At 43.3% G+C, this 14,840-nt stretch overlaps 1 protein-coding gene across 2 annotated transcripts in view; it reads right to left on the bottom strand.

Annotated features, from left to right (window-relative positions):
- Positions 1-2,804: 2,804 nt before the first annotated feature.
- The window catches only part of ZYX (zyxin), a 45,143-nt gene continuing 33,107 nt past the window's right edge, over positions 2,805-14,840 (bottom strand). For both annotated transcript variants that reach the window (XM_077455105.1, XM_077455103.1), the window contains exons 7-9: positions 7,621-7,799; positions 6,951-7,071; positions 2,805-3,711 (exon numbers count right to left, since the gene is read on the bottom strand). In XM_077455105.1, coding sequence (XP_077311231.1) covers positions 3,601-3,711; positions 6,951-7,071; positions 7,621-7,799 — 411 coding nt within the window. In that variant the 3' untranslated portion in view covers positions 2,805-3,600. The remainder of the gene's footprint in view (positions 3,712-6,950; positions 7,072-7,620; positions 7,800-14,840) is intronic.

Below are 14,840 nucleotides of genomic sequence, written 5' to 3'. Positions count from 1 at the left end.
TTGTCACACTTAAGTGTTTCGGAACATCAAACCAATTTAAACAATAGTCAAGGACAACACAAGTAAACACAAAATGCAATTTGTAAATGAAGGTGTTTATTATTAAAGGTGAAAAAAAATCCAAACCATCATGGCCCTGTGTGAAAAAGTGATTGCCCCCTAAACCTAATAACTGGTTGGGCCACCCTTAGCAGCAACAACTGCAACCAAGCGTTTGCGATAACGTGCAATGAGGCTTTTACAGCGTCCTGGAGGAATTTTGGCCCACTCATCTTTGCAGAATTGTCCTAATTCAGTTACATTAGAGGGTTTTTGAGCATGAACGGCCTTTTTAAGGTCATACCACAACATCTCAATAGGATTCAGGTCAGGACTTTGGCTAGGCCACTCCAAAGTCTTAATTTTGTTTTTCTTCAGCCATTCGGTGGTGGACTTGCTGGTGTGTTTAGGATCATTGTCCTGCTGCAGAACCCAAGTTCGTTTCAGCTTGAGTACACGAACAGATGGTCGGACATTCTCCTTCAGGATCTCTTGGTAGACAGCAGAATTCATAGTTCCTTTTATCACGGCAAGTCTTCCAGGTCCTGAAGCAGCAAAACAGCCCCAGACCATCACACTACCACCACCATATTTTACTGTTGGTATAATGTTCTTTTTATGAAATGCAGTGTTCCTTCTACGCCATATATACTTGGACACACACCTTCCAAAGAGTTCCACTTTTGTCTCATCGGTCCACAGAATGTTGTCCCAAAAGTCTTGGGGATCATCAAGATGTGTTGTGGAGAAATTGAAACGAGCTTTGATGTTCTTTTTGCTCAGCAGTGGTTTTCTCCTTGGAACTCTGCCATGCAGGCCATTTTTGCCCAGTCTTTTCCTGATGGTGGAGGCATGAACACTGACCTTAACTGAGGCAAGTGAGGCCTGCAGTTCCTTGGACGTTGTTGTGAGGTCTTTTGTGACCTCTTGGATGAGTCGTCGCTGCGCTCTTGGGGTAATTTTGGGCAGCCGGCCACTCCTGGGAAGGTTCACCACTGTTCCATGTCTTCGCCATTTGTGGATAATGGCTCTCACTGTGGTTCGCTGGATTCCCAAAGCTTTGGAAATGGCTTTATAACCCTTTCCAGACTGATAGATCTCAATTACTTTCTTTCTCAATTGTTCCTGAATTTCTTTGGGTCTCGGCATGATGTGTAGCTTTTAAGGATCTTCTGGTGGACCTTACTGTGCCAAGCAGCTCCTATTTAAGTGATGCCTTGATTGTGAACAGGTGTGGCAATAATCAGGCCTGGGTGTGGCTAGAGAAATTGAACTCAGGTGTGGACAACCACAGTTATAGTATGTTTTAACAAGGGGGGCAATCACTTTTTCACACAGGGCCATGATGGTTTGGATTTTTTTTTCACCTTTAATAATAAACACCTTCATTTACAAATTGCATTTTGTGTTTACTTGTGTTGTCCTTGACTATTGTTTAAATTGGTTTGATGTTCCGAAACACTTAAGTGTGACAAACATGCAAAGGAACAGGAAATGAGGAAGGGGGCAAACACTTTTTCACACCACTGTATATAGAGAGAGAGTAGTATAGTTTACTAAAGACCTGTGGAGTTAATTTACTAAAGGGAAATAGACTGTGCACTTTGCAAGGTGTAGTTGCTCCAGAGCTTAGTAAACGTGGAGAAGCTCTGCTGACTTCCATCATCCAATCATGTGCAAACAAAAATGCTGTTTTTTTTTTCTTATTTTCCTTGCATGTGATTGGTTATTGTTTGCAAAGTGATGCCTTACCTCATTTACTAAGCTTTGGAGCAGCTGCACTTGCAGAGTCTATTTGCCTTTAGTAAATCAACTCCATTGCATCAAATAATTGCCCTGTATGTTTCTTTCATCCTCTTATCTCAGTATTCACTTCTAGAATGCACTCGCTCCAGTGTCACCCACGCATTATTGCTGTAGATCGGCTTTCTGATAGTGACATAGTTGGACCATACCTGTGCAATGTGTTGCAGCACAGAAGCTTGGAATCTTTACCAGGGAGGCACAATTGGAAGGTGGTGGTTGCCACATAAGAGAAAGTGCCTGAACAAAGACCTTCATAGGAGGATCAGATATTATTTTAAAGAAAATTGCAGATTAAAAAAATAAAAGAATAGAAAACATTTTTTGAAATGGCTTTACCATATACAGCTTACCCTATATGAAGGTGTTATTGATTAGTTTCAGATCCACTTTAAGATCCTTGTTTTCAAGATAAAGAATAGTATATCATTTTTACTTACATGGCATTATCACCCCTTTCTTATATTTATATCTTGCAATTATCTTGGGTTGGAAATGTGACTTGTTTGCTTATTTGAACTGTTCATTTGTGGTTGGGCACAGCTCTAAATTGAGTTCATCGCCCAGACCCCCGAAGCTTCCAGAGCCCCATCACCCAAAGCTGCAAGAGCCACAGAACCCAGAACCTCATCACCCGGAGATCCCACAACACCAGCACCCAAAAACCTGAAGCTTCTAAAGCTCCATCACCCAGAGATTCCAGAGCCCCATCGCCCAGAGATCGAAGAGCCATATCCCAGAGCCAGATCCCCGAACCCCATTACCCCAGAGCCCCATCATCCTTAACCCCATCAGTGCAGTGTTGAACATCATCATTTTTAAAATGCGCCTACTGGTCTACTTAATGTTCACTTCAAGCACTCATCCATTTTGCTCTTATCAATAAACTGTAATCAAACCCCTACAACAGAGCCTACAAAAGAATACTAAAGAGAAGACTTAAATGAGCAAGCCACAGTTCCTTTTCATGTTTTTTTTCTCCAATTTTTAATATGATAGTTTATCGTAAAAAAGAAAAAAAAAGTCACTATTAAAAAAATATGGTCCTATATACTCCTGAAGTTCTGACACATTTTAAAGTATTTTGGAGGGGGTCTTATTCCATATTACAGGCTCTGTACACTTTCATTGGCTTGGAACCATTAATCATGAGAATCTGTTTTGGCATAACAGATACTTCTTTTTGTCACATTAAACCTAATTTTGGTTATAAAAAATCATGTGCAAATAATCAGTAACACATATGAATGGGTTAGTGAAAAAATAACTTGTGAAAACAAAAAAAGTTTGGAATCTAAAGAATTAAAGGAAGAGCACATGGCAATTCAATGGTCTCAAGAGGCCTTCTAAAAACTTAGGAATAAAATACAAAAACAAAATTAAGATAAACTAAAAGAAATTGCAGGTTAAAACAAAAACCTGTCCATTGATAGTCTCACTCAGATCATGAGATGAAGAAAGTTCAGAAACACAGGAAAAAAATTATATAGAGAATATGTTGGAACTAAGACATAGACAATTTTTTTTTTTTTTCTGGCAGGCTAAAAGCAAAGATTTACTAACTAGTGGTTAGCAGCTAAGTGACGGCTGACCAGCAGTTAACTATCAGTTTCGGCAGAAGCTGTAAACTGGTTAATATCCATAACACTGAACTACAGTAGAAGCAGCAGCATGGACGGGTGTGGCCAGGAAGAAGGTCCAAGAGTCTTTGGTGGACAAGGCTAGTACTTGTAGTAGAAGGTGGCTGGGAGGGTAACATCAGTGAACAGCCCGTGCACGCACTATGTGGCATTTCTTGCACAAAACATGGCCGTCCAATGGGAAACAGCCAGAGTCATCAGCCTCGACAGAGAGAGAGCAACCACATTCCTGGAAGAAAGAAAAGGGGGCAAATTGAGGAAAAACATTTTCACAAGTACCTCGGGCAAGGCACGGTAGGAACATACAGTGTGTATTTGTTTTGTAAATTTTCTTTTTACGATCAGAGCTAAAAGAATAAACTTTTTTTTAATCGAATAAATGAGCCAAAAACATTTGAATTTCCAGCGGAAAGAAGCCAAGATCATATTGTGTATGCATGTTTACTAGGAGATCTATTCTCAACCTTTGCGCAAAGATAAATTTGGCCATGTACTGCAAATTTAGTCTGGTTTGAAATGTTGGAAAATGTGTTCACTTGTGAAAAATGTTCCCATCCTGCTCATCATCATTGTGGCCGAAAACATATGTTGATATGAATCCACTATAAGTTAGGAAATTAAACAAAAGTTATTAAGATAAAAACATTTCAAACAATATTCTTCTAGTGTACTTCCAGCGGGTGAGACCAAACCAATTGTCCAAGGCATTAGAGAGGGCAGGCTGTGGAGGCAGAGCTCATAAAGACTAGATGGCACAACAAGGAAAGGGTCATGGAAATGACCAGCTAGCAACTATAAAAATGTTGGGCATGTAAGCCCTTTATTGGCAAACAAAACAATGGGCGTTTTGAAAACATGTCAGGTCTTTGGTAGTCATCATCTTCTTTTTAAAAAAAAATAAAAAATCTAGCCAAAAAGGTGCTTCATCAAAATTCGAAATGTTCCACTAAAATGGTATAGTGTAGCCTCTTAACCGTTCCAACACAGAGAAACCCTTAAAATAACGTTCCAATCTCGGGGAACCCCTGCATAAAATTACTATGTCTACAACTAATGATACATTAGTGTGATGGTCAGTGGGAAGAATGCTCCTTACAGTTGTGGTCATTGAGAAGAATTACCCCCTTACAGATAGATAGATAAAAAGATTGATGGTGTCAGTGGGAACTTGTCTGAGAAGAAGAAATTGCACAAGGAATCCATAGCAACCCTTATGGCGCGTACACACGATTGGACTTTCCAGCAGACTTGACGGACCAGAATCCATCATGGCGATTCGATCGTGTGTGGGCTCCATCTGATATTTTCTTCCCAAAAGTCCAACGGACCTAGAAATAGAACATGTTTTAAATCTTGGTCCGCCGGACCAAGTTCTCCTATTGGGAAGCCCGTTCGTCTGTATGCTGGTCCGACGGACCAAATACGACGCAAGGGCAACTACAGCACCTGCCCGTGAGAATGGTTCTCGGCTGCAGGATACTGTATATCTCGCGCTCGCTGCAATAGGAAAAACACATTCTCCTATTGCAGCAAGCGCGAGAGGGAATGCCCCTCCAGGGGCATACCAGGCCCTTAGGTCTGGTATGGATTTTAAGGGGAACCCCCTACGCCAAAAAAAAACAAAAAACTGACCCTTATCCGAGCACGCAGCCTGGCCGGTCAGGAAAGGGGGTGGGGATGAGCGAGCCCCCCCCCTGAATCATACCAGGCCGGCCGCATGCCCTCAACATGGGGGGTGGGTGCTTTGGGGAAGGGGGCACCCTGCGTCCCCCCCCCACCCCAAAGCACCTTGTCCCCATGTTGATGAGGACAAGGACCTCTTCCTGACAAGCCTGGCCGTTGGTTGTCAGGGTCTGCGGGCGGGGGGCTTATCGGAATCCGGGAGCCCCCTTTAATAAGGGGGCCCCCAGATCCTGGCCCACCACCCTATGTGAATAAGTATGGGGTACATCATACCCCTACCCATTCACCTAGGGGGAAAAGTGTCAATAAAAAATAAAAACACACTATACAGGTTTTTAAAGTAATTAGACAGCTACGAGGGTCTTCTTCCAACTTCGGGGATTTCTCCGATATCTTCTGCTCTTTTGCCGCTCTTTTGCTAGCGGTGGCCCGGCTTTCCTCATCATCCTTGTCACCAATGCCGTCTTCTTCTTCTTCTTCAGTGCTTCCGATGTCGACACAACGCTCTCTCCCGCTGTAATGCCGTGCACACGGTGCAGGATTACTTACATAGGCATAAGGGGCAGGGTCACTGGGTGAAATCACCCGGTGACCCCGCCCCTTATGCCTATATTAGTCGTCGCACACCGTGTCAATAGCATTACAGCGGGAGAGAGCGTTTTGGCAACATCGGAAGAAAAGAAGAAGGAAGAAGAAGAAGACGGCGACAACGAAGGAGAAAGCCAGGCCACCACTAGCAAAAGAGCAGAAGACAGCGGAGGAGCCCAGAAGAACCAGAAAGCGTGGAGAAGTCGGAAGAAGACCCCCGGAGCTGCCTAATAAACTACTTTAAAAACCTGTATAGTGTGTTTTTTTATTGACACATTTTCCCCCAGCTGAATGGGTAGGGGTATGATGTATCCCATACTTATTCACATAGGGTGGTGGGCCAAGATCTGGGGGCCCCCTTATTAAAAGGGGGCTCCCGGATTTGGATAAGCCCCCCACCCACAGACCCCGACAACCAACGGCCAGGGCGCCCCCCTTCCCCAAAGCACCCACCCCCCCATGTTGAGGGCATGCGGCCTGGTACGGTTAAGGGAGGGCACTCGCTCGTCCCCACCCCCTTTCCTGACCAGCCGGGCTGCATGCTCGAATAAGGGTCTGGTATGGACTTTGGGGGGACCCCACGCCGTTTTTTCGGTGTAGGGGGTTCCCCTTCAAATCCATATCAGGCGACGGGGCTCTCAAGGTGTCAATCTCGCCGATGAAAGCTGCGAGATTTACTTCCCTTTCTAGTCCCGTCATACCTGGAGTCACGTTCAAAATCAAGGAACGGGCAAGTCCGTCAGACCTAGTCTGCCGGAAAGTCCGTTCGTGTGTACGCAAGTCAGCTCATTCAGAAAGTCCATCGCACATCTGCCGAAAGTCCGTCGGGAAGACCGTCAGACCTAGTCTGTTGAAAAGTCTGGTGGTGTGTATGCGGCATTACTCTGAGGAATCCTTGGGTTCCATGGAACCATGGTATAGAAGCCCTGGTATAGTGGTTAACATAGTAGAGCACTCTACTACTTCCAACATCAGAAAACCAATAAATCTGTTAAAGAAATTATAACTTCAAGACAGGGTGAGATAGAAGACATGGGGCATGAAGTATCAATGAATGCAGTAACCAGAGGTTTCAATTATACTTTTGCCCCATGAACAAAGATCATTAAACAGAACATTTAAACATATACTGGGGTAAATATACATCAAAAGTTTGTAGAGTTTGAAAATGGGAATAGAAAAGTTGCACAATCTCACCTCACACTTGTAACACATCATATGGAAGTTCTTCTCCAGAGCCACCACCCGCACAGTCTCATCCCGGCCAGGCTCAGGGGCAATCGGATCCCCACAAACTGAACAGCGAGGAGCATATCGCCTACAAAATAAACACATTGTAAGGATTGTAAATGGAAAAAGCTTTAGAGCAATGGTTGTCAACCATCAGACCGTGGTCTCCAAGAAGATGCAGACTCTTCTCCTGTGCCTCCAGGCAGTTGCATATCCCGTAACCTCCCAGCTCCCATAGTGCCCACAACCTCCCAATGGGGCTCATAGTGCCCCTGGCCTTCTAAGAGGCCTCAACTTCTAGTGCTACACAGCCTCCCACAGTGCCCCCCCCCCCTCACCAGCTTGCAGCCCTCTATCGCACCCCCAGTTTCCTTCAGAAACCTCTTCCCCCACATGGCCACCAAGTCAGCTGCAGAGTTTCCTAATCCACTGCACAACCTCCATCCCTCCAACAGCATTTCAATGTATTTGTATACCCATATTTTTTTGTGTGAGCATCAACTTTATATTTTTCATTGTGGCATGGAAGAATTTACTGGGCCCTGGTATCAAAAAGTTTGAGAACCACTGATCTAGAGGAATCAGGACAAAAAGCAGTTGAGGAAGTCCATGTCTACTATGCAAGAACGAAGCTTACCGGTGGTAGTCTGCGACACAATGTGGCAGGTTGTTCTGGTCCACTATAAAAGGCTCGCCCTGCAGAGGACGGTGGCACACCGCACAGGTGAAGCATTCTGGGTGGTAGGCCTTGCCCATTGCCTTCAGCAAACGTTCAGTAATCCTCTTTTGGCACACTGCACAACATTCCAATGTGTCCTAAAATCATGATCAGCATTATTACAACCTTATGGCAGCTATTTATATTTTATTACATTTTTCTTAAAACAGTGACAACATATCACTACCCACTAACATTCAGCCTATAAAAACTAAAAAAAATAATAATTATATTATATTATATTTAGGACTGTACTGTCTAGCACAGAGATGGCCACTAGATGGAGCTCTTAAAAAAAAAAAAAACACCACTTGGATATATTACAGGGTGCTTGGCATTATTGTATTCAGCCTGAAGCAAAGAGAATTTGATACCTATAAAGTAAGTATGTTATTTTAGAGGATAAAGCGATGGTCACTTTTTTATATTTTTTATTTAATTACAAGATATTCTGAAAAAAAAAAGAAGAAATTTAGACACTTTCCAGCTGCATGTTCCTGGATTCTTCATTCTCTTACAGAACAGAACAGCCAGAAAAATCATAACACCCGACTCATTTCTAGTTATGTCGAATGCCTGAAACCCCAACCCCCCCCCCCTCACCCCATACAGTAGCAATGTGGGGTGTCAGCAGATGAAACCACGGCATGAGGCAGGGGAATAGGCATCCAGAAGTCCCATGAGGCAGAAGATTTTTTCAGCCACCATAGTTCTTGGGAAAGCAGGGATTCCAAAAATAATGAAACAGGCAAGTCTAAAAACTGGAACCAACCCTCTGTATGGCTCTCCAGTAAATATGTCACATTTACCAGCCCCTTCCTTTTCTGAATGAACCAGATGAGTGATCGATATCGATCACTCACTGTGTTCATTCATAACTGAAGCATAGGGGGGGTTGCCCATTGGGGGGGTTGCCTGTCTGGTTGGCTGTATGGGGCCCTGTGGTTTCTAACAGCAGCCCTGGTTGGCATTATATAAACCTCGTATAATAAAATAATAATTATAAAAACACTGCAACGTACAAAAAAAATACTTGCTGATCTTCCAGAAATCCAGTGAGCTCCTAACTGTACGCCTGTAGTATATGGATAACTCTCCCTCTGATATCATTTTGCCCCTGTTTTAGAGATATAATTTTGCCCCTGTTCAAATCATTAGTAAGACCTCATCTGGAAAATGCAGTTCAGTTTTGGGCACCAGTTCTCAAAAAGGATATCGGGGAACTGGAGAAAGTGCAGAGAAGGGCAACCAAACTGATAAGAGGTATGGAGGAACTCAGCTATGAGGAAAGATCAGAGGAACTGAATTTATTCTCCCTTGATAAGAGGAGATTAAGGGGGGATATGATCAACATGTACAAATATATAAGGGGTCCATATAGTGAACTTGGTGTTGAGTTATTCACTTTACAGTCAACAAAGAGGACAAGAGGGCACTCTTTACGTCTAGAGGAAAAGAGATTTCATCTCCAAATACGGAAAGGTTTCTTCAGAGTAAGAAAATGTGGAATAGACTCCCTGCAGAGGTGGTTCTGGCCAACTCAGTAGATCGCTTTAAGAAAGGCCTGGATTATTTCCTAAATGTACAGAATATAACTGGGTACTAACATTTATAGGTAAAGTTGATCCGGGGAAAATCCGATTGCCTCTCGGGGGATCAGGAAGGAATTTTTTCCCCTGCTTTAGCAAATTGGATCATGCTCTGCTGGGGTATTTCGCCTAGATCCACTGTGGGTATAGAATTGGGTATACGGGATTGTATGATATTATTTTATTTTTTGTGTGGTTGAACTGGATGGACTTGTGTCTTTTTTCAACCTGACTAACTATGTACACTGAAATCCCAAGTGGGTTGAAAAAAAAAAAAAATGTAAAAAAATAAAAATAAAAATCTGATTTAAAAATCTGATTTAGAAAACTGAAGACCACAAACACTGGAACAAAGAGGAAGTCGGGCAGAGCACCAGAGCTTTAAGGAGGAACATTATGCCCCCTTAAAGCGGAGGGCCGTTTAAAAAAATAAATAAAAAGTCAGCAGCTGCAAACACTGCAGCTGCTGACTTAATCAGCCCACTTACCTGTCCAGGGCGCCCGCGATGTCGGCCGCCCGAGGCCGACCCGTCCCTCGGCTCTCGGGTCCCGGCGCCGCCATTCCTTGTAAGGGAAACAGGCAGTGGAGCCTTACGGCTTCACTGCCCATTTCCTACTGCGCATGCGCGAGTCACACAGCGCTTTGTGAATGGGACGCGCTGTGTTCTGGAACACACAGTTCCCAGAACACAGCGCGACCCATTACCCAGAAGACGCCGCACGGAGGAGAGAAGAAAGAAGATCTCCGCGGAGGAGGAAGAGGAAGATTAGGATTATGTGCCTAGCAACAGGCACTTCTGGTAAGTAAAAAAAAAATAAAAAATGTTTTCCTTTTTTTTTTTTAGATTTTTTTTGTAATTTTTAATATTTTTTTTTTTTTCAGGGTGGCCCTCCACTTTAAAGAATATGTTAGCCCAACATTTCATATTCCTGATATATGTGTCTGCGCTACCATGTACTTGTATGAGAAAGTATCCTGTTCTTTGTATTGCTTCCTTTATGACCCCTTTCACACTGGGGCGGCGGGTCCATTAGCGATAACCTGTGGCTTAGGAAGCGCTGCCTATTCATTTCAATGGGCTCCGCCCAAAAGATGCTGGTGCAGAACTTTTTTTCCCGTGCCGCATGCGCACCGCCCCAGTGTGAAAGCACTCATGCTTTCACAGTGGGGAGGCATGAGAGGCAGTTTTCAGGCGCTTTACAGGTGCTATTTTTAGTGTTTAAACACCTGAAAACTGTCTCGGTGTGAAAGGGGTCTTCGTGAAATCCCTGATGTTCTTTCAAGAACCTCTGCTTTCCAATAATAATAATAAATGACCACACTAGGCATGACAACACAGCATGGTCAGTTTTCTAGTTTTGCTGGGGACTCAGCCTGCTCTCCTCCAATGATCAGATTTGTGCCGACATCCCTCCTGCACAGACATTAATTGGGAAAACCAGCGTCCTGCTGTTTTTCCTCCTCCAGCTCTCTGAGCTCCTTATGCAGCTGAGAACAAAGGGAATGTGCTGACTTATAAAAAAATGAAAAACATTCATTGATAATGTTTATTGAAGATATATGCACATATTTTGCCTTTCATTTCTATTTTAAGCTGAATGGGTTGTTTTACAAGTTGAAGGGTCACACATACTTTAATGTCCGGCACATGTGCAAATGTGCTGATGGGCTCCGCATTGCCTTCAGGACCTGGTAGAGCCTTGTGGCAAATCTGTGCACATGCCCAGTTTTGCGCACATGCGCAGACAAGACGGAGGTCCTGGGCCTCCGTAAGTGCACCGCCTTTGCAGGTGTCTGCAGGGAAGGCTGAGCATGTGCAGATGTGAGGAAGGTCCCACCAGGGGCTAGACAGAGCTCTTCACCACATCTTCACATGCATGCACAGTGTAATTTCTTGCTTAGGCAAGAAGAAGTGTTGCCCACCACATATAAAAAAATAAAAAATGCAAAAAGGCAGTTAAAAAAATAAAATAAAAATATTATAATATATATATTACACATATACAGTATCTCACAAAAGTGAGTACACCCCTCACATTTTTGTAAATATATTATTTTTCATCTGACAATACTGAAGAAATGACACTTTGCTACAATGTAAAGTAGTGAGTGTACAGCTTGTATAACAGTGTAAATTTGCTGTCCCCTCAAAATAACTCAACACACAACCATTAATGTCTAAACCGCTGGAAACAAAAGTGAGTACACCCCTAAGTGAAAATGTCCAAATTGTCAATATGTTGTGTGGCCACCATTATTTTCCAGCACTGCCTTTACCCTCTTGGGCATGGAGTTCACCAGAGCTTCACAGGTTGCCACTGGAGTCCTCTTCCACTCCTCCATGATGACATCACAGAGCTGGTGGATGTTAGAGACCTTGCGCTCCTCCACCTTCCATTTGAGGATGCCCCACAAATGCTCAATAGGGTTTAGGTCTGGAGACATGCTTGGCCAGTCCATCACCTTTACCTTCAGCTTCTTTAGCAAGGCAGTGGTCGTCTTGGAGGTGTGTTTGGGGTTGTCATGTTGAAATACTGCCCTGCGGCCCAGTCTACGAAGGAAGGGGATCATGCTCTGCTTCAGTAAGTCACAGTACATGTTGGTATTCTTGGTTTCCTCAATGAACTGTAGCTCCCCAGTGCTGGCAGCACTCATGCAGCCCCAGACCATGACACTCCCACCATCATGCTTGACTGTAGGCAAGACACACTTGGCTTTGTACTCCTCACCTGGTTGCCACCACATACGCTTGACACCATCTGAACCAAATAAATTTATCTTGGTCTCATCAGACCACAGGACATGGTTCCAGTAATCCATGCCCTTAGTCTGCTTGTCTTCAGCAAACTGTTTGCAGGCTTTCTTGTGCCTCATCTTTATAAGCCCCTGTACACACGGTCGGAGATTTCGACAACCAAATCCGTCGGATTTTGTCCGTCGGATCTTGTCCAAAACTGTTGCATACACACGGTGGGACAAAGTTGTCGAAAAATCCGATCTTTCAGAACGTGATGATGTAATTTCATTACGATGGGACTACATTCAGGCTAGTAGCCAATAGCTTTGATGTAGGAATTTGATCTGAGCATGCGTGGCACTTGGTCCGATCAAAATTCTCTACACATGATCGGAGTATGTTTGATCGGACCAGTTTGTTATAAAATATTTCCAACAAGTTGGAAAATTGGGTCCGACGGATATTCCGATGGAATCAGTCCGATGCATACCACACACAGTCGGATTATCCGACAACGCGGTCCGATGGGACACATTCCGACGGATTCTCCGACCGTGTGTACAAGGGCTTAGAGGCTTCCTTCTGGGAGGACAGCCATGCAGATCAATTTGATGCAGTGCGTGTGGCGTATGGTCTGAGCATTGATAGGCTGACCCCCACCCCTTCAACCTCTGCAGCAATACTGGCAGCACTCACATGTCTATTTCCCAAAGACAACCTCTGGATATGACGCTGAGCATCTGCATTCAACCTGTTTGGTTGACCATGACGAGGTCTGTTCTGAGCGGAACCTGTCCTGTTAAATCGCTGTATGGTCTTGGCCACCATGCTGCAGCTCAGTTTCAGGGTCTCGTCAATCTTCTTATAGCCTAGGCCATCTTTATGTAGAACAACAATTTTTTTTTTGAGATCCTCAGAGAGTTCATTACCATGAGGTACCATGTTGACCATCCAGTGACTAGTATGAGAGCATGAGAGCGATAACACCAAATTTAACACATCTGTTCCCCATTCACACCTGAGACCTTGTAACACTAATGAGTCACATAACACCGGGGAGGGAAAATGGCTAATTTCCCCCAATTTGGATATTTTCACTTAGGGGTGTACTCACTGTTGTTGCCAGCGGTTTAGACATTAATGGCTGTGTGTTGAGTTATTTTGAGGGGACAGCAAATGTACACTGTTATACAAGCTGTACACTCACTACTTTATATTGTACCAAAGTGTAATTTCTTCAGTGTTGTCACATGAAAAGATAGAATAAAATATTTACAAAAATGTGAGGGGTGTACTCACTTGTGTGATATACTATATACATATGCATACACAGTCGATATATACACTTTTTTAATTGTATGTGTGTGCATATACACACATAAACATACATATACATACATATATATATATATATATATATATATATATATATATATATTTATTATTGTATGTGTGCGTGTGTATATATTTTTATTTTATTTTTCGAATTGGAGGCGGAGGTCCGCTTTAAGAAGGTAAATAACGAGTGGCTCTATCAGCTCAAATAAAGGGATAAAAATAAAATTTTACGCTTTGGGGATGTGAATTTATTGCAGAGATGTACTACCCTGCCCCCCCCCCCCCAAAAAAATTACCTAAAAATAACCCCAAAAGAGAACTCTGCTAACATACGCCTTTGAAATAAATCTTTTCGGCAGGTAAACAACACTCGGCGGGGTGTCCAATCCTCACAATGGCCCAGATCTGAACACCACAACGGTTCACAAAGAGCATCTACACTAACACTTGGAGATGTAATATAATGGCTCCCTGTGATCTCGCCTCGCTAACATTCTCTAATATAATCCACTTAGAGGGGGAGATAAGCGTTTCATCATCACAGTCCAGCTCACAGAGCCGACGATGGAATATTTCTGAAGAGGCAGAGGAACGGAATTTTTTTTTAAAAATAATCTGCTCAGAATCAGGCAATTAGCGAGAGTGAACAGGCTGAACTGGGGCTGAATTACAGAGGAAAATTACTGAAAACTCTCCTCTGCACAGAAGGATGGCTGACTCGCACCTCAGATTCACGGCAAGTCAAGTACAGGATTGCGGCAATTTAAATCACAGATGATATGTGGTCTACTCATTTAATATATTCTTATATAAGCACTACGCTAAGGAACTAAATAAACGCGCTGCTACTTTAAAAAAAATAACAATTGAACAAAAAGGTGAAAACAAATGCATTGTCAATCTACACAATCACAGTAGCGCAATGAACAATAATACTTTATTAAATAGTGACCATAATAACTCTACTGTACAGAGGATTGCAAGCAGCTGATAGCAGGTAATTGAGAGGGAAGGATCAGCCGATCACGTGACCACTGTGGCTGGCTGTCACAGTGGTCACATGATCGGGAGTCGATCCCACTGCCTAATGATCATAAACAGAGACCAAGAGCTGTCTTTGACAGAACAGTCACTGGCACCCATGAACGCATATGTGTGGCATAGGGAGGTTAAATCCCATGCTCTTGGCCACCGCACATATGTTACATGGGCAGTGAGAGGGTCAAGCAATCAGTGAGCTACCAATGCTTTTCAGACAATACAGTTGGGGGTTAAGCATGTATACCCTTTTATAAGGGCTATAGGTGCATAACCCCCAAAATGTGTTGGATGTCACCTCTTGATAGAGTCGTTTATTGGACAAATAAAATTTCATATTTGGACATATAATCACATCTTGACACATGCATTCTTTTACTCCATATATGTGAACTGTTAGGGCTCCATCGGGCAATAAGAAAGTTGTCATAGTATA

The sequence above is a fragment of the Lithobates pipiens genome, unplaced genomic scaffold (genome assembly GCF_037356315.1).
Source record: "Lithobates pipiens isolate NorthernLeopardFrog02 unplaced genomic scaffold, aLitPip1_a1.2 Scaffold_25, whole genome shotgun sequence".
In the NCBI taxonomy this organism is placed as follows: Eukaryota; Metazoa; Chordata; class Amphibia; order Anura; family Ranidae; genus Lithobates; species Lithobates pipiens.
The sequence above is the reverse complement of the archived record's forward strand: the minus strand, read 5'-3'. Positions and strand labels throughout refer to the sequence as shown.